Below are 20,128 nucleotides of genomic sequence, written 5' to 3' on the forward strand. Positions count from 1 at the left end.
GTGCGCGTGTGCGTGTGTGCGTGTGTGCGCGTGTGCTCGGCTCTTCCTGTAGATGGCGCTGTTCTTCTTCTGTTGACTGACGTCTGACCACAAACCAAACTGTTCAATGTTCGTCTGTATCAGACTTTAATGATAATCAGTGAACTGATTGAATGGATGATCGGAGCTCACTGGACTCCAGAGGTTTAAATGGACGCTGATGACTGACAGATTTCCCAGCATGCATTATTCTCGACCGAAAGAGAACATTGATTAACTGATTCACCTTCGTGGTTTGAGTTTATTGAACTTCACTCAGCTGATTTTACATCTATAAATAATAATGAAATAAACAATCACGAACGAGCGAGGAAACAGGACACGACCTCTGACCTCTGACCTCTGACCTCTGACCTCCTCGTCTCTTCTTCACTCACATTTAAACACATCAAACTGGTAAATGTTCCTTTAGTGGATGGAACAGCTGTGACCACACACACACACACACACACACACACACTGAAGTGTTCACACTCACTCTGCTGCCACTCTGGTTGGTCAGTGAGGGTCAGCTGATTGAGCCTGTTTGAATCATGGATGCTGTGTTCAAAGATACTGATCAATCGCCACTGGACAACACAAAACATGTCCTCCTCCTTCTCCTCCTCTTCTTCTTCTTCCTCCTCTGTTCTTCTTTGTCCTTCTCTCCTTCCTCTCCCTTTTCTCCTTCTTCCTCTTCCTTTTCTCTTTATCCTTTTCTGACTTCTTCTTTTTTCCACTTCCTCTTCTTCCTTCTTTTCTTCCTTTCCCTCCTTTTCATCTTCTTCTTCTTCATCTTCTTCTTCTGTTTCATCAGTGTTTTCTGCTGCCAGACTTCAGAGCGTAAAAACGTGACGTGTCACGTGAAGACGACTTGAACCTGATTTAGGCTCCAGGTGTTTTGCTCTGTGGTTGGTTGTGACATCATCAGTAAAATGCTGTGATTCGTTTTATGAAGTCATTTCTGTTTCATGTTAGCATTAGCATTAGCACACACTGCTATCGTGTGTTAGCTCCTATGAAATATTTACAGTCAACCTGAAAGCTTTTGGTCGTCATGTTATTTTTATAAGACAGATACACGAACACACACACACACACACACACACACACACACACGCTGTGCCCTCATTGGGCAAAGACAGCAGGATGGGTCGATGACATCACTGTGACCTCAGTGCTACAGTTTGTGTGTTGTTGTTGGTGATGATGTCATCATCCCCTCTTGTGTTGATAATAAACAGGAAGTATTTTTAGTTCTGTTGCTACGAACTTCTCCTCCTCCTCTTGATCGTCATCCTCTTCTTAATCCTCTTCTCCTTCAACATCTCCTTCATCCCCTTCTTCTCCTTCATCCTCTCCTTCATCTTCTTCTCCTTCATCCTCTCCTCGTTCATCCTCCTCTTCATTCTCTTCTTCTTCATCCTCTCCTTCATCCTCTTCTTCTCCTTCTTCCTCTCCTTTCATATCCTCTTCCTCATCATCTTCTTCATTCCTTCTTCCTTGTCTTCCTCATCTTCTTCCTCCCTGTTTGTCAAACAGCAGGATATAAACCAAGTCTCCAAATCCCTGAAGAACAAAGTGAACAGTGTTCAGGTGTGCTTCCACCTGGACGTCACATGATCCAATCAGCAGTGATCACTGGAATGACAGGTGGAGACCCTCGTTAATGGCAGGTGTGAACAGACACATTATTCAGCCCGAATGCCGTCAGTCCGTTCATCAGTCCGTCCATCGGTCTGTCAGTGCTGATCTCTAAAAATCAGTTTTTATCTGAAAGAGGAAGAGGAAGGAAACAAGAAGGAAGTGAAAATGTAAACCAGGTGAGGAAAGAAGGAAAGGAAGTGAGGATGGAGGAGAGGCTGAGAGGAATAAATGAGGTCGTGGCTTTGAACAGACGCTGCAGGGCTCTGAGTCACAATGAACACATATATACCATCCCCCAGCACACACACACACACACACACACACACACACACACACACACTAATACAAATACTCCTCCATAATCCCGACTGTTTTAAATGAGAACAAACTGTAACACTGACATGGTACACACCCCTGTGTGTGTGTGTGTGTGTGTGTGTGTGTGTGTGTGTGTGTGTGTGTGTGTGTGTGTGAATAATAAATGTGATGCCCCCCCACCCCACCCCCCCAGAATAACTAAACAGAAGTATCAGATGGGCGAGTGAGCATGACAACACACACGTGGAGGCAGAGAGAGAATCAGTGTAAATGATTTATTGGCCTCTGATGTGAACCTGAATCAGCCTCCACTGTTTTTATGTCAGTAAATAACCCAGTTAACACACACACACACACGCACACACACACACACACACACACACACACACTCTGCTTTGAGTATGTTTGTAGCATTTAATCTCAACAGAACTGAAACGACGTCACCTGAAAGAGAAATTCTGTTGATTTTTCAGCGTTCAGACTGAGCTCAGACCTGCATTAAAACAATATGAGGGGGGCCGAGGACCCAAGACCTGAGGCCTGATCCCGGAGGTCCAGTTAGGACCACAGATCAGAGTGTGAAGGTGTTCAAACACTGCAGGTTCATCACAACCTGAGACTTGTTTTCTCATCAGAGACTCGAACGCATGAAGTCGTCTGTCAATCTGAACGTTTCATCAAAGAGCTTCAGATGCTAAGCTAAAAAACGCTGCCTTGTTTTGTCAGAGTTGTGTTTCCTGAAGTTTCCTGGATCAACAGTTAGCAGTGACCTGATGATATCACAACCAAAGCAGCTGATTGGACGACAGACAACAGGTGAGCGCACGGCAGACAACATGGAAACCAGCAGACTTCTTCTTTTTCTTCTTCTTTTCTCTTTTGATGGAGCTATGCTAACTGTTTCCCCCTGCTTCCAGCCATTGTGCTAAGCTAGGCTAAATGTCCCGGATGTCTCCATGCAGTGGACACATGGAGACGAATCCGACTGAGACATGAGACAGACAACAAACGGCGGACTGCTGCTTTTCTCTTTTCCAGTGTTTGATGTGTGGACACGCACACGCGGCGTGCACGACGGCAGCAGATGAGTCATTAAGAAATGCTCACGCATGCATACATGATCACACACGAACTCATGCATTAGTGTCTCACACACACACACACACACACACACACACACACACACACACACACACACTGTGTTGGTGTGTGCTGTAGAGGTGGAGCTGTGTAATGGAGCGATGCTGTTTGTGCTGCCCTACATCTGCTCTGCTCTACATTACAACTGTGTGTGTGTGTGTGTGTGTGTGCGTGTGCGTGTGTGTGTGTGTGTGTGTGTGTCCATCCTCTCACTAACTGATGAATCTCACTTTGGGCAGTTGGCCAATAGCACAGCTGGATGCGTGGATCATGTGACTGGAGTCCCATTGCAGAGTGAATTGAAGACAAACATCTTCAGACTCTGGATTCTGTTTTTCTTGTTGAGGTGAAGGTCATTTCATTTCATTTCATTTCATTTTAATTTAAAGGCGGCGCTCGTCTCCAGCTGACGGAAACAAGTCGACTCTGCCTCCAGACTGAATGTCAGCGTTTAAAAGTGCGTTTCTGCGATATCTGTACTGTGTCAAAGTACTGCAGTGTGATTGGACAAAGTTTGCTGTTGTGGAGGATAAACTAAAGTACTGTGGAGGAGAGTAAAAGTACACGTTTGGGTTTTCTTCTTCTTTTCGTAGCAGAACTAGCGAGCACGGCTAACGTAAGGTGCACTGGAATATTGACATCATGACGAGCTTTTCTTTGCTTTTCGTTGAACTGAAAGATGGAAAAAGATACAACAAATAATAAATAATAATGAAACGTAGCAATGTGCTGCTAGCAACATTAGCATTGTAGCTGAGGCGGCACGCTTAGGAAGTTGCGGCGCCACCAGGAGGTCGGCAGTGGACGTGGACCACAGAGACGCTTCTCTGTTGGACGCTTCATGTCCATCAGACGTCTCATGGACGCTCAGGCAGACGGATAAGGCAGCAGATTCACTCACAGCTCTGTTAACAAGACATCAAGAGACACACACACACACACACACACACACACACACACACACACGCTTTCAAGACTTATTTTAATTCAAACAGGAAGAATTCAGCCAATGAGGTGAGACGAGTCCACCTGATCTCAGGTCAGTTTGAGTGATGCAGACAGGTGACACACTCTCACTTCATCAGCTGTTTCTTTAGCTTGTTTTATTTTTGCATGTGAAAACGACGTCGAGACGCTCACAACAGAAGATGAACAGTGACTGTTTGGGCTCTGTTTACCCACAATGCAATGCTGTATACAATAATTCAAACACATCAACGGATAAATCTTTAGTTAAACAAAATGAGCAAAAAAGACAAAAGAACATTTAAAAGATCTTGTTTTCATCTCAAAGTGAACAAAGTGTTAAATTGTTCTGTGGATTCGGCTCAAGTTGCTCAAAATGTGCAAAACTTTTAAAATAATAAACTAAATCCATTTGTTCAACTTCTTTTCACCAACATCACTCACAGTACAATGAGTCCAGAACACGTGACCCGTTATTGTCGGTGCCTTCGTCCACATGACGTCATCTGAAGAGAAGTGTGCAAAAACACCAGAAGAAGAAAACGTTCAAACGTTCGTGACACAACAGCGTGAAAAACAGAATTCATGTGAATATTTAAGGTTACAGAAGCAAAAACCAACACAAACATCTTCAGAAAAAACATCTTCAGGTCATTTCTCGTTTCAATGGAGAAAAATTATTTATCGCGTAGTTTTAAACATCAGTTATTTGTGAGCGAAGGTTCGATGTTTTCATGAATAGATCAGCGATTTATTTCGTGCCAGTATACGAGTAGTACGCGGTTATGGGAGTAAACGTTCAGTACTGTTTGTAGTATTTCAGTAATATTCTGTTATGACTTCCTATTAGCAGATATTAGCTGGTTCCAGATCTGTCCACCGGAGGACAGAGGACACGTACAGCTCGTCACGGACGTTAGCAACACGCATGTTTCTCTTCAGTTTCGTCATTTGAGTCTACGACGCGTAAAGTTTGTCGCCTGTTCGTATCTGCGACACGTACATGATGGCGCGTGTTCACGCCCATGCGTCTCACTTCATAGCTCTTCAGAAACACCTTGCAGGGATGCTCGCACAGACATTTATTCGTGTTATGCTGGTATGAAAACAGTGCGCGTGGCAAAGCATTGCTGTTCGATATCGGCGTCATCCTCAAACATCCAGCATCAGTCACTTAACGCAGGAAAAGACGCGATCAGCTGACGTACGAACGGCTCTGAGGTGGGTTCTGCGCCATCGCCTGATTTTCACGTCCTCTCATGTAAATCGTCCCTGTCATGATTTCAGCGTTACACTAACATGTCACGTGTTAAGTAACATGTTTTATCACCCAGCAGATTTTGGGCGAAGCAGTATTCTTACACAGGGAAAGGACACAGAGGCCGAGAGGACCAGGAGCTTATTTTGCCCTCGAGCAGGTGAATCCAGCCCATAACTGACAATGTCTTTGTTTCTTATTGACATTATTGCTTCTTCTTTCTTTGTGGCGTAAAACATCAAACTCCCTGATTTAAGGTGTAGCTTCACAAATCTCTCTGCTGAGGTTAAACTGTCAACAGTGAGCTGGAAAGACAAACTACACCAGAGACTAACAACTAAGAGAAAAGTTAGGAAACATAGTGCTCTTCAGTGCCTTCATGTTTTTCTCTTATTGAAAAAATTCCCATCGTATAAACGTTGACATCGTTATTTGGAAAAAAAGTGTCTTTAGATGACAAAGTGTCATTTTTTCATCCCCCAAAACCCCAAATATCTCCTCCAAAAACCTGATGGGGAAAAGTCTTTGAAATGATCGGAGCGTTTCGCTTCACTTTCCGCAGAAAAAGACGAAGAAGAAAAACGTGCAGCACCATTGACGAAGGTGAAGAGGAGTGCCTCTCCACTGAAACTTTATTCAAATTCAACGTGAATCCGTCACACAAAGAGACGTCGAGGATCAGACGGGCAGCAGAGGTGAGAGGGCTGACTGACGGACAGTCTAGTGCACTGTGGAGGATTAAAGTCATTAAACCTCCTGGGAAGAACTGTATCGCTGCTTTCAACATAATCCACATTTGCTTAAGTGTTCATGTGCATCCCACAATCCCTGGATTAAAAGATGAAAAACATTTAATGAACAGAATTAAAAACTCCCAAATTATTTATCCCCTGCTTTTTTTGTGCGTTAGACAGCTGGAAACTGCTGCTACTTTCGTTTCCAGAAAACTCCAAAATTCAATAAATACTTGTGAGAAAAAATCCTCATCAAGGTGTTTCAGGCTCGTCGTCGTCCTCAGGTGACGTCGGTGAGGTGGGTGTGTCGTCCTCCTCTGCTGCTGCAGTCGCCTTGGTCACTGCTGCTGCCGCCGCCGCTGCCACTGGCGGTGTCATCTTCTCATAGGTCCTCCTGCGCTGCCGCCGCAGTGTCTGGCTCTGCAGCTCCTTCACCTCTTGCAGGACCTCTTGCGCCTCCTTCCACGATAATACAGCCTCCTCTAGGAGGCGCTCAGCCTCAGCACGCTTGCTCTCCACCTCCAGCTCTTCCTCCGAAAGCAGGGAGGATGGAGGTGGAGACAGGCGGTGCTTGTCGGGGGTTTTGGGCTGCAAGGACTCGAAGGATCCAGAATGGCTCGGGGAGTTCTTCTCACTCAGACTTGGCGACTCCTTGCTGCTCCCCAGACGAGGGGAGTCGGCTTTGCTGACTTGTGGTGAATCAGATCCTTTAACCTGAGAGGAGCTGGGTCTTCTGACACATGGAGGTGATTCAAGTGACTTCTGAACAGGAGAGTCGGCCTCCTTGTTGGGATAAGAGGGGCTCAACGATCCCTTGAGTTTTGGAGAACGGACGGCGTCGGAGCTCTTTGTCCGAGGGCGGTCGGTCAGACGAGGTGAGTCTTTCAGTCGAGGAGAGTGGCTTGCTTTAGCAACGGGTGAATGGGATCCTCTGGAGTGAGGAGAGTCAGTCCCTTTGTTGCGATTCCTCTTGGCTTTAGATCGAGGAGACTCTCTCCCTCTCAGACGAGGGGAGTCTTTGCCCCGGAGGCGAGGGGAGTCACTGCTCCTGCTCCTTGGAGATCCAGACGACCTGCTGAAGAGCACAATGAAAATCAGTTCATGTTAAATATTAATTTTGAAATATTGGCTGGTTCATTTGTCTCTACAACCCTTTTAGACCCTTTGGTGTTTCCATCTTTAGAAACTCGGGTTCACAGACGAGCCTTGTTCAAACCAGCAAAACTTGACAATACCCAACACTTCTGATAAGATGTTCACAGGCGTGAACTCTTCTCTCTTTTTTGATTCCTCACACAGCTACTTCTGTCACTTCTCATGTGAACAAACCAAGTGCAACAACATGAAGTCTGTCTGAAAGAAGAGATCAAGGAGGAGTTGCAATACGGCCTCAGACAGCGCAGTCTTGTGCACATTCAGCTTTGTTTTGCCAGTCGACTCCCAAAGTCAGATGAAAGATGAAATCAAAAAAAGGAAAAAGAAAGAAAGGTTTACTGGCTGAGCAAAGGTTGAAAATACAGTAAAAATGTGTAAAACCAAACCTGGAGTGAGGAGAGTCTGAGCCTCTGAGGTGGTGCAGGCGAGGGGAGTCGATGCCCTTCAGGTAAAGTGAGCTGCCTCCACGTTCTCTGTCTGCTTTGGCCTTCTGCAGCTCCTGTCAATCACAACAATCATTTAGTCTTACTTATATCCCATTTATCCATTGCTGCATTATTTTATTTGCTTCTGGTGATCTGCTATCCCATCAGACAGTCAGTCAATTAAAAACTGATTAGCTAAACTCATGGAGCTCATGGACGAAGACCTGACCTGCAGCCTCATCTCCTCCAGCAGCTCCTGAGCTCTCTGCATCCTCTGGGCGATTAGACTCTGCAGCTGACCAACCGGCTGCACTGAAGGCCCTCCTCTCGCCTCCTCCTCAGTTGGATAACGACGCAAGGCAGAGCACAACTCAGAGCGAATCATCGCCGGTCTGAAGAAGGGAAGGAGGAAGAGAGGAAGGACAACAAGAGGAAAGAAAAAGTTAGACAGAAGACCTAAACTATAAAGAACCATAACCTCTAAATCCAAATACTTCCTCTCCTTGCTGATCATTTTCCAAATCATCCATCAGTTTTTCTGATTGACTTCCTTCCTTCCTGATAGCAGCTGTTTTCAGTTCATTCATGAAAATCAACTCGCAGAGACTTGAAATTTGCTGCTTATATCAAGAATAAAACTAAATGGACTGGTCAGCAGTAATGTTGGCATTGCACCAGACTGTCATGGTAATTTGAGTAAAATTAGTTTCCTTTGCAGGGGGCTGGCCTCAGAAACAGAACGACGAGCTTTGACTTCAAGAAGGACATTCAAGAACCACTGCAATCAGATAAAAAAACCCAGTTGGGGTTGTGCAAATATGTGATCAGAATGCCCTCTGGACACCTTCCTGGGAGGTTTTCCAGGCATGCCCAACTGGGGCGAGACCCCTGTCAGATCCAGAGCATGCATGAGTGATTGCATATCTCATCTAGTCAGGAAATGTCTCAGGACGCAGGACAGCACAACCAGAGAACTGGCCTGCTGCCACCACAACCCAGTCTCAGATAAGATATGAAACACAGACGGATAAATAATCTGGTATATCTTCATATTTCTTGGTTATCAAGTGAGTACCTAAATGCACCAGTAGTGAGTTTTCAAAACAGTCACTGCTCTCAAAGAATTACCTCAAGAAAAATACTAAAGGTTAGGGGACGGATGTTGAAGGAGAAGGAGACAAGTTTCTGGTTCATCACTGTTTGCTCATGTGAACCTGGTTTGTCAGACAGGGATCTGTGTTGTGATGGTTTGTTTTACTCTCAGGTGTTGGTGTACCTGGATGAGAGGACTTCATCCATGGAGGCACAGCGACTCCGGCCCTGCATGCTGAACCTCTTCCCTGGCTGCGGCGTTCGAGACTGAGCCTGAAGGACCTGAAAGGTAAGACTAAGCTCAGTTCTGCTGTTGGTTCAGCCATTCAGGTTTGGACTAAGGAAACGTCTACCAACATACAGAGATTAGACTCCTCAACATCCCATAAAAACAGAATGTTAAAGTTTCCCAACTAGTACCTGCTGAGTCTTGTGGACCATGGAGGTCTCCAGGTGGGACTGTTTGCACCAGGACCGCTCACTCCCTCTGGGCAGACTTCCGGTCTTCACCTTGGGCTCCCTGGACGTCACCCGCAGCTTTGACACGTCGGTGTCGGCTCGCTGACGAACTCCAACCCCCCAAGATCCGACAGCTGCCACCTGTCCACATGAACCCCCCCTCGGCAGGTCGACTTGAAAGCTATTTTCCCATGATTCCTGGGAGTCGCCATCGTAGTCTGGAGAGAAACCATCCTCCTCAGCGACCAGGTCAAGAGTCAGCATGCCATGGGAGGAGGTGGACGCCTGGAGTGAATGATCAGTCAGGTAAGTCAGCTATCAAAAAGGTTCTGATTCATAAAAATAGAAAAATACAACTAGTAAAAAGGAAAAGAGACAATAAGACATCAGGTACCACGGCCATGAGGTGTCCTCTTGTAGGGAGCCGGCGGCCATGTGGGATCTTTGCCCGGTCTCTGGTGGGATGAAGCAGTGCACTGTCCTCTTCGATGGTCACCTGGATGGAGACAGACTGGCTTTAGTGCCTTCTCAAATGTCCAGCAGGGTTTCAGGACACATTTAATTCCCTTTAAAAAGAATCCATCCAACAATATGCTTCTACTTGGAGGTGAAACCAGTACATTGTTTTATAAATGTAGGCTGTCCAGTTTATCAATCTCAGTAACTGTACAGTCAATTAACATTTCACAGAGGTGAGTGACCCGTTAACAAGGTGTTCATCCCTTCATCAGTCTCATCAATGTTCACTACAGGTAGATGTCATCAACAGGCCTCACAAACCTCGTCTAAAATGCGGTTCTTGGCTTTGATGATGGCCACATTGAGGGCGTTGACCCATGATTCCTTTTCCTCAGGACTCACTGCCAGAAACACAAGGTTGGGAACCTGCAAAAAGACCAGAACTGTGTTTGGTATACGATACAGATACACTATGTTTCACCTGTCCAGGCTAAACCAGACAGAAAAAGCTCTGCAGCTAATGCTAATGTTTAGTTTTGCTAAAGTTCAGTATATTCTTTTAATATTCTTTTAAATGCTTCATGTTCTTCAGTACATTAAGGTGTCATGACTTTTTTCTGTATGGCTGTAATAGACTGCAGCAGACCGACATAAGACAGACAGACAGACAGACAGAGACAGACAGAGAGACAGAAACAGACAGAGAGACAGAAACAGACAGACAGACAGACAGACAGACAGACAGACAGAGACAGACAGAGGGAGGCGGTGAGAGAGGCAGACAAACATGGGAAAGCGTTTGGACTCTGCAGGGATTATTCTGTTGTAACTCGTCCTCTGACAGACTAATGGGATTCTGAGGATTAAACCTCTTCAGAGGAGAAAAAACAACACAGCTCAGCCAATCGCTGCAGCCGAGGCTGGGTGGGTGAAGTGAAATCTAATCCACCAATCCTGAGAAGAATGTAGGAGGAAATCCACCAATGAGGTGACGGTGTGAGTCAGGTGGGGCAGAGTAATCTGTGAGCTCAGAGGACAGACACGAGAGAGGAAGATGAAGAAGAATAAAGACAGAAAACGGACAAAATGACGGGGTGGACATTTCCCTCTGATGTGATGGAGGAGACGTAGACAGAGCATGAAAAGAAAAGCCTCAAGTACAAGTAAAAGTGCCTCAAATGTGTACTTTGCAGTATGTGTACATAGTAGTGAGTAGCCTAAATGTACTTACAGTTACACCCCACCACCACTTATTAGCAAATGTTAGCATGCTAACATGCTAAGCTAGGATGATACACATGGTAAACTTCATACCTGCCTAACACGAGCATGTTAGCATGCTGATGTTAGCATTTAGCTCCTCTGCGGTTAAGGTGCTAGCATGCTGCAGACTGTCAGTTTAAGACTGATCTCACAGTTTTCTCTCCGTTTGTAAAGCAGGTTTCAGCTCTTCTTCTGTTCACCTTCTTCAGGTAAATGTCAGGTGACTCACAACGTTACTCACGGTGTTTCCGGGCTGCCGGCAGCGCAGCACCGTGAAGCGACTGTGGTTTTTCTTGCTGCGACTCTTTGCTTTCCTCAGCTCCTCCGAACGCTCGTAATCAGCCAGGTCGAACACTTCCTGTGCTTTCCGCTCGTCTTTCACCTGCAAACACACAAAACACCTTTATTCACAGCAGGAGGAGGGAGAGGAGCTTCAGCAGCAGTCCTGTTTCCATAGCTACCTGCAGCATCACACACCTTGAGCTCTGATTGGCCTCGTTTCCACTGTGTCCACTCACCTTCCACTTGTCCACTGCAGCTAGTTCCTCTGATGGAGTTTATAGGTTCAGGTTATAATACAGCATCAACACGCACACACACACACACACACACACACACACACACGCACGCACACACACACACACACACACACAGGACACTTTACTGCACTCAGTACTTTAGACACATTTTGCTCATTGTGCTCACATACTTTTACTGCAGTAACATTTTCAGTACAGGACTTTAACTTGTAACAGAGTAATTGTACTGCGCAGTATTAGTACTTGTACACAGGTGCCCTTTAATGACACGACGCTGTCACATCAGCTGATCTGCAGTCTGCTCATTTGCTTCATTAACTTTAATATTTTGGCTCAAAGAAACATCAGAGATTAAAGAGACATTTTGTCTGTCTTTGTCCTCCAGATGTGAAAATAGCAGCTGGCTGTTTGACTCTGTGACGTCTCCTCAGTTTGACACGAGGAGTGAGCTTTTTAGTGAGTGTGAGAGAGACAGAGAGAGGGACAGAGAGAGAGACAGACAGGAAGCTGAATCATTTGGGTGAGGGCGGTTCAGTCTGAGCTAATCGAGTCGTCTCGCTCGGTTTGGTCTCCATGTTTATTTCATCAGAGACGTTTTTGCTTCGTTCAACTTTAATCCACCAAACTCACGGCAGATGAAGTACTGATACTTCTGCTACTGTCACAGCCGCTGCAGTACAGCAAAAAATACTGCGACTGCTACTACTGCAACACGTTACAACAAGCACTGCGTCATGTGTGGAAGCTGGTGGCGTTGAACATGGTCAATGATATGATCAATATGTGGGCTGAGCTTCAGCTCTGCTGGTTCTCTAATCGACCTCCTGACGGCTCTGCAGGTGGCCTGAGGAGGACTCAGACCAGGTCCTGCTGGAGGTCTGACACAGACCAGGTCCTGAACAATGTGCTAAACAGAGGAGCTTTCACCTGAGGCAGCTGATGGAGACACCTGATGGAGACACCTGAGGGAGACATCTGAGGGAGACAATTGATGGGGACACCTGATGGGGACACCTGATGGGGACAGCTGACGGAGACACCTGGACACCTCCTCCAGAAAGACGAGCAGGTCAGAATGTTTTGTCTTCTCTCAACAATTCTATGACATGACCTTGACCAATAGGAGCACAGAGCGCCTCACCTGTGAACCAGGTGAAGTGAAAGAGGAAGGATGTGGTTGCAGCTCGTAGTCGATTCTTTAGTGACACACGCCGCGTCGGACGCCATGTTTGTTTACATTCAGATTCAGACTGATCAGGTCGCAGCATCAGCAGATGCGCTGAGTGTGAATGAAGCTGACGATGTGTTCACAGACGCTGGGACGTTTGTGTTCACAGGCAGAACGTTAAAATCACAGCGAGCGTTTGCATGACTCAGCAGAAACACTCTGAACACACCTGCAGCTAACCTGACCTCTGTGACGCATTCAGGAACCCGCCAGCTATAGGACATCTAAACTCTGTCTGCATCTGTCTGTCTTTTTGTCCACAGAGCGAGAGAGACCAACAAAGAAGAAGTGTTCTGTTACAGGCTGCAGGTTAAACTCTGATCCATCGTATTTTTAGAACGTCAGATTATTTCTTCTTCTGTGAAGCATTCAGCCTCGAGAAACACGTTTTCACACGTTTTCAGTTCACGTCTTCACGTCTTCCTGTGGACTGAAACTCTTTCTGAGTCTCAGCTCGTCTCATATGGACGCTCTGACTGATGATTCAAGACGGTAAAAGTTGGACAAAGACGTTTTTCCCCATGCGGCCTTTGAACGTGTCACTTCATCAACATCCTCCATCTTTTCCTCCCATCATGCTCCAGTCTCTCTCCTCTTTCTCTCCATAATCACATTCAGTGTTTCATTCATCTGCATGATCAGAGAGCAACATGCAGCTCAGCACAGCCACTGTGTGTGTGTGTGTGTGTGTGTGTGTGTGTGTGTGTGTGTGTGTGTGTGTGTGTGTGTGTGTGTGTGTGGTGGCTTCGGGCTCAGCTGTGTCAGATGAAGATCTTTGATTCTGCGACACGTGTTGACTGCTCAGCCAGCAGCCTCCCTGTGTGCCTGTGTGTGTGTGTGTGTGTATTTGTGTATTTGTGTGTGTGTGTGTGTGTATCTGAGGCCACACAGCAGAATTAAATCAGATAAAAACTCTCTCCCCCTCTCTCTCCCCCCTCTCTCTCCCCCTCTCTCTCTCCTCCTCTCTCTCCCCCCCTCTCTCTCTCCCCCTCTCTCTCTCCCCCTCTCTCCCCCTTTCTCTCTCCCCCTCTCTCCCCCTCCCCCTCTCTCCCCCTCTCTCCCTCCCTCTCTCTCTCCCTCTGTCCTTGCCCCCCCCCCCCCAAGTCTAAATGTATCTCGGCCCTCTCGGCTCTTTCAGGACATTCGGTCTTTATAAAGACATCAACGTGACATCACAGGTCACGTGATCGCTCAGTCTGACTCAGCGTTGTTCATGAGTGACTCAGCATCATCAGAGCTGAAAATAAATCCACTTTAGGCGCTTTCAATTCCTCCTCTGATGCAGTAAAATCCAAACCAACAAACTCACGTGTGACTCTTCATCTTCATCTTCATCACCTTCAGGCTGAACTCGCTGCCGAAGAGTTTGTCTCACATCCAGCAGCTACAGATCAGCATGATGACTGATGATGGATGTGGACTCCATCAGTCCGGTCTTGTCTCTCTTTGAGCTCTGTGTTTGGTCTCCTCCAGCTCCTGAGGGACGGATCTGCTCTTTAGCTGCTAAATGTCCACCAGCTGCTCTCTGACTGACTGTCTGCTGTTTGCTGCTCAGCAGGAAGTGACCTGAGGCTTTTTACGGCTTTTATTCTGAAAGTCTACCACTGAGCCGACAGTCAGCTGATGATTCTCTGCAGCTTCATCGTAGCTGCTGTAAAGTTTTCCTCACGGAGACGACGACGAGCAGACCTGAACTGATCTGGCTGACGGACGTGATTTGATTTGTGTCTGACATCAGTCTAATACGCTTCTTCTTCTTCTTCTTCTTCTTCTTCTTCTTCTTCTTCTTCTTCTTCTTCTGCTGCTGCTGCTGCTGCTGCTGCCAGAAAACCAGGAAGTGCCCTTGACCCTCTGACGGGAAACAGCTGCTAACACTCAGAGCTAACAGCTAAAGCTAACAGCTAACAGCACATAGCTAACAGCACACAGCTAAAGCTAGCTTTCGTCTCCAGACCACAAACAGGACCATCCTGGCTGCCTCAGCTGTGCTGTACTGAGATCAGCAGATAATTTCCTGTCTGGAAATTATGGTTTCAATTAGTACAGATGAGATTTTTCATACAACACAAGCAAGATTCTGAACGGGAGAGAACAACAACAATAAGTGCCCTAATGCAACTTTCTGGTCCAACTGGACAAAGGTGCTACGAAGTAATGCAAAAGTACACTGAGTCGATGGAGGGTTTTTTTGTTTTTCCTCACCTCTTTGTCAGAGATGTAGAGTCGGTCTCCTCTCAGGACCACATACCGGTTCCTCCACAGCTCTCTGAAGATCCCTCGGCCACAGAACTTCCTGATCCAGCCCACTTTCTCCGGATGCTGGACGGCCTGCTGACCCGAGTCCTGAACACCCTGAAACACCAAAACCCAGCGACAGGGGTCAGAGAGAAACACCAGAAGAACCAGCAGAACCATCATGATGTACTTCAAGATTAAAACGTGACAGAGAACACAGAATGTAGACGTTCATCACATGACCAACATCATGTGACTGAATGCTGCTCAGACTAAGGAGAGGAAGAAAGGAAGGAAGGAACAGGAGGAGAAAGGAAGAAAGGAACAGGAGGAGAGAGGAAGGAAGGAAGGAGGGAAGGAAGAAGGGAAGAATGGAAAGAAGAGGAGAAGAAAGAAAGGAAGGAAGGATGGAAGAGGAGGAGAAAGGAAGGTAGGATGGAAGGGGGGAACAGGGGAGAAAGGAAGGAAGGAACAGGAGGAGAGAGGAAGGAAGGAAGGAGGGAAGGAAGAAGGGAAGAAAGGAAAGAAGAGGAGAAGAAAGAAAGGAAGGAAGGATGGAAGAGGAGGAGAAAGGAAGGTAGGATGGAAGGGGGGAACAGGGGAGAAAGGAAGGAAGGAAGAAAGGAAGGATGGAAGAGGAGGAAGGAAGAAAAGGAAAAACAAATCGAAGGAAGGTGAAGTAAGGAAGCAAGGAAAAAGGGATTGAGAGAGAAGGGAAGGAAGAAAAAACAAAGGATGGAAGACATAAAAGAAAGGAAAAGAGAACAAAGAAAGCCAGAAAACACATTGAAAAGATCAAAGAAGAAGATACGGGGGAATGCAAACAAGATAAACATGAAGAAGAAGAAGAAGAAGAGAAACATCGACATGACGGCAGGATGAAGAGATGAGGAGATGAGGATGTGGGAGGAAGAAAACAGGTTGAGGTAGGAGGAATCAGTTCAGTGGAGGAAGATGAAGACAAAGGAGGAAGAGGAGGATGAGTTCAGAGACCAGAGAGAAGAGGAGGAAGATCATGGAGGACCGAGAGGTGAAGAGGAAGAATAAAGTCAGTGAACATTGGAGAAGTGAAAATGCTCTGACCTACTTTCATTACATAAGCACAGGAAGCCGAGACAACACCAACGAAGAAGGAGGGGAGGAGGAGGAGGAGGAGGAAGAAGAAGATAAAGAAGGAAATACAGAAAAGGAAAAAGAAAAGGAAGAGGAAGAAGAAGAAAATTCAAAACAAGAAGAGGAAAAGAAAGAAAAAGAAGAAGATGAAAGTACAGAAAAGGAAGAAGAGGAGGAAGAGGAAGAAGAAGAAAATTCAAAACGACAAGAGGAAAAAGAAGAAAAATAAAGAAGAAGAAGAAAGTACAGAAAAGGATGAAGAGGTTTTTTCCTTTTTCTGATGTGTAAGCAGCATTTGAACCTTGTGGCTAACGCTAAGTGCTAATGGTGATGTGTCACAGATCTTAAAGATATGATTGGATGTCAGCTCCTGCACACCTGTGCTCCGCCCACATAGGTGTGTTTGATTGACAGCTCCCTCGCTCTTCTGCTGATGATCGTCATTCTTAGGTTGGTGACATCCCATAATAACCAGCACGATGAGAATAATCAGTACTTTTACTTTGAATACCTGAAGTACATTATTTTAGTATTTTTACTGTGTGGTATTAGTACTTTTACTAAAGTACTTCCTCCTCCCTCATTGAACGAACTTCTTTGACTAAAACAGATCAGCCAGCCTCTCAGTGGTACTCAGACTAGGTCCAAACCTGTCCTCTGTCCACAGTTTGTCTTCATGTTTGTCTCACTGCAGACACACTTCCTGTGTCCTCGTCTTCTTTTTCATGTCCACACAAACAGCTTTGTCATTTCACTCTGGACGTTTCGGTCCAACTGGCCTGAGACCAGTTTGTGAAGACATTCAGTCCACAGCTGCTGGTGTCTCACCGTATGAAATATGTCTTCAGGAATATGAGACGTGGAGCTCAGAGCTGCCCACAGCAAATTAAAACTCACTGATTTCTGCGCGCGCTCGCGCGCGCGCACACACACACACACACACACACACACACACACACACACACACACACACAAAAGCTCATGTATGAATATTAATGAAGAATAAATATTTTAGTCTCATTTTTGTGTTTTAATGTGACAGAAATGTTTGATGTTGCAGAGCTGCTGAATGTTAATCACACTATGAGAACATTATTGATGAATGGATGAACGGGTGAATGGATGAAAGATGCACACACTCTCAGAATTAACGTGAGATAAAACCAGAAACAGATGAGTGAGTGAGTGAGTGAGTGAGTGAGTGAGTGGCAGACGCGCTCCTACCCGTCGGCTCTGGTTGCTTTTCTTCATCCCTCCGCTGCTGCCGCCGCTCGGGGCTCACAGGACAATCACACCGCGGCGGGGAGAGGTTCGGCCGGCCCGGCGGGAGCTTCAGCCCGGCCGCGCTCACTCGGCTCCGGGTAGATCCTGGTGTCGGTGTCGGTGAGTCCGACAGTCCGTCCGGTTCTTCTTCAGCTCCGCGTCTGCTGTGTGAATCGAGGCAGCATCCTCCCCGTGTGTGTGTGTGTGTGTGTGTGTGTGTGTGTGTGGAGGCAGATGCTCTCTCTCTCTCTCTCTCTCTCTCTCTCTCTCTCTGAGCACACACGCACGCGCTCTGGCACGTGGACGCGCACAGTAGCCTATGTTACGGTACAAGGAGCCCGACAGCGCCATCTAGCCCCGCACACACACACACATACACACATCTTAGACAAAGAGCCAGTCATTAACAGGACTGATCTGAGTATTGATCACACACACACCTGTGCTGACTGTGTTGATGAGCACAGAAACAGGCCAGAGTAAGAGCTGATCCCAGTGCTGAGGCCGAGCTTTGAACAGCTGCAGTCAGAGGGTCCCAACGCTGTTTGAGCTGTTATTAATAATTCATCAGAATAATCAATAATTCCAGCTGTGGCTTGTGCGGTATTGTCTTTTCTTTGTCTGTTCTCTTCCAGCTGGAAAGATCAATATTCCTGTTCCAAAGACTTTGTCCACTAATGATTTAGTCCTGAAGTGTGGACATGAACAGTGAAGACATCACCTGAACCCATTAAAGGGAACCTATGAGGTGACATCTGCTCACCTGCCTCCTGCTGCTCCTGATGATCAGACTTCCACACTTAGACTTTATTGATCCTACTTTGGGGCATAGTTTTGTTGCAGCGATGCTTCGAACAGCAGAACTTAATGTTGGACTGAAGCTGATGGACTGAATCTGTCCTCCTTCAGACGTCAGACAACTGGAACAGGTGGAGCTGATCCCTGATCAGCTCAGGTGGAAACAAACATTTCTTATGGGAAACAGTTTACTGACAACAGATCCAGAGGAGCTTGTATCACACACACACACACACACATCCAAATGTTCAGCAGAAGTTTCAATTATCAGACAAGAAAAAACTGAAGAAACACTCCAATAAAGAGATGAGAACAAATTCTGAACGTCGTCATATGATAAATAACAAAATCAATACAAAATCAAACATATTCCCCCAAAGCTGGAACTGATGAGCCGACACCAACAAACAAATAAAGAAAGAGACAGACAGACAGACAGACAGAGACAGACAGACAGACAGACAGACAGACAGACAGAGACAGACAGACAGACAGACAGACAGACAGACAGACAGACAGACAGGAAGCAGCAGACTGAACCAAACGGTGGTTTTTCTCTTTTGTTTATTAGTTCTCTTGTTTTGAAGTGAAACGTTCACGTTGATCCACTTTGACTAAAACAAACACTTTGAAGGATCGATCCACCAATCGGACGGACGGACGGACAGACAGGACCAGTCAGACAGTGGACTGCTCCTGTAAACACACACACACACACAACCACAGAGGGAATGTAGCTTCACGAGTCTCTCTTCATGTCAGCGCCTGCTGCCATGGCGGCCGCTTCCCAGTGCTCTGTCGCCGCCGTGACCCGTCGCTGACATCACTTCCTCCAGGAAACTGAAGCAGAGACAGACGCAGAGACACAGAGACAGAGACGTCACACAGGTCAACATGTTGGACTTTTACTCCATTACATTCATCTGACAGACAGTCGAGCTTCAAACCACTTTGAAACGTGACCTGCTGCCTGAATCTGATTGGCTGATGGAGACAGGTGGAGGATCAGCTCCACCTGCTGATCCTCCACCTGTCTAAACACCACAGAAGAAGAGACCCAACAAGCTCAAGTCAAAGGTGAAATGATGAAAACACGATGCAGGTCAGACGTTTCCGTTCTCTTCATGTGTTCATGTGAGGAAGGTCACAGCCTCCTCTTCATCGTTCCACACAGATCTGATGCTTTGTGTGTGTGTGTGTGTGTGTGTGTGTGTGTGTGTGTGTGTGTGTGTGTGACCTCTTGGTGTTGTGGATGTTACTTCCTCCCAGGACGATGCGGACTCCAGGTGTGCTGCGGTTCAGGTTGTAAACAGTCAGAGCTTCTTCATACGTGGCTCCACCAATCAGAAACACGATGATGTCCTGAGGCCTGTGACACACACACACGCACACACACACGTGCACACACACAGTTACAAAGAGGTATGAAGATGTTCAGAGTCATCATCACGTTCAGCGTGGGAGCGTGCGTGCTACCTGTCTCTGAGGCTGCTGGCTCCCAGGTACGGGAACTGACTGTCCTTCAGTCGACCTTTAATCAGCTGATCCAGGGTGTCATGAAGGAGAGGCTGATGCTGAGTGTACACATTCTCTACACCCTGAACACACGCGCGCACACACACACACACACACACACACACACACACACACACACACACACACACACACACACACCTGCTGTGAGTTGCTGCATCATCACCTTCATCCACCATTTTTATCAACTTTTCATAATAAAAACACGAACTTGTGTGTGTCTCTGTGTGTGTGTGTGTGTGTGTGTGTGTGTGTGTGTGTGTGTGTGTGTGTGTGTGTGTGCGTGCGTGTACCGAGAGGCCTTTGAAGAACTGTTTGGTGATGGCGACCGCATCTGTTGGTGTGATGAGGTCACTTCCTCTGACTCTCTTCCCTCCATACTCCACCACTGACTTCACCATCTGAGAGAGGACGGACACACACACACACACACACACACACACACACACACTTCATAATCAATTAACCAACAACAACAACTTGCT

At 46.5% G+C, this 20,128-nt stretch overlaps 2 protein-coding genes across 4 annotated transcripts in view; both read right to left on the minus strand.

Annotated features, from left to right (window-relative positions):
• Positions 1-4,209: 4,209 nt before the first annotated feature.
• Positions 4,210-17,612, minus strand: plekho1a (pleckstrin homology domain containing, family O member 1a). Of its 3 annotated transcripts, none has more exons than XM_076754071.1 (10): positions 17,274-17,612; positions 14,904-15,053; positions 11,164-11,316; positions 9,993-10,097; positions 9,607-9,708; positions 9,174-9,497; positions 8,938-9,035; positions 7,891-8,053; positions 7,623-7,735; positions 4,210-7,153 (listed from the first exon to the last, which is right to left on the minus strand). In XM_076754071.1, exons 1-10 carry the CDS (start codon positions 17,298-17,300, stop codon positions 6,334-6,336), a joined length of 2,055 nt encoding a protein of 684 aa, XP_076610186.1. In that variant the 5' UTR covers positions 17,301-17,612; the 3' UTR covers positions 4,210-6,333. The 3 variants fall into 3 exon arrangements, with proteins under 3 accessions (XP_076610186.1, XP_076610185.1, XP_076610187.1); XM_076754070.1 differs by having other exon boundaries at positions 4,210-7,156; positions 17,274-17,609; XM_076754072.1 differs by having other exon boundaries at positions 4,210-7,156; positions 11,176-11,316; positions 17,274-17,604.
• A 1,045-nt stretch (positions 17,613-18,657) lies between these two features.
• The window catches only part of vps45 (vacuolar protein sorting 45 homolog), a 7,061-nt gene continuing 5,590 nt past the window's right edge, over positions 18,658-20,128 (minus strand). Inside the window, exons 12-15 of the mRNA XM_076754080.1 lie at positions 19,937-20,044; positions 19,587-19,708; positions 19,348-19,479; positions 18,658-18,950 (exon numbers count right to left, since the gene is read on the minus strand). Coding sequence (XP_076610195.1) covers positions 18,869-18,950; positions 19,348-19,479; positions 19,587-19,708; positions 19,937-20,044 — 444 coding nt within the window. The 3' untranslated portion in view covers positions 18,658-18,868. The remainder of the gene's footprint in view (positions 18,951-19,347; positions 19,480-19,586; positions 19,709-19,936; positions 20,045-20,128) is intronic.

Source organism: Chaetodon auriga, chromosome 17 (genome assembly GCF_051107435.1).
Source record: "Chaetodon auriga isolate fChaAug3 chromosome 17, fChaAug3.hap1, whole genome shotgun sequence".
NCBI lineage: Eukaryota > Metazoa > Chordata > Actinopteri > Chaetodontiformes > Chaetodontidae > Chaetodon > Chaetodon auriga.

Bases quoted from the DNA above. Each gene is read 5' to 3' on its own strand.
- plekho1a (XM_076754070.1), bottom strand. From the start codon at position 17,300: ATGAAGAAAAGCAACCAGAGCCGACGG. The intron at 10,098-11,163 runs GTGAGTCACCTG...GTCTTTTTGCAG, and splicing joins GAAACACCGTGAGTAACGTT to GTTCCCAACCTTGTGTTTCT. The intron at 9,709-9,992 runs GTTTGTGAGGCC...GTCTCCATCCAG, and splicing joins AGAACCGCATTTTAGACGAG to GTGACCATCGAAGAGGACAG.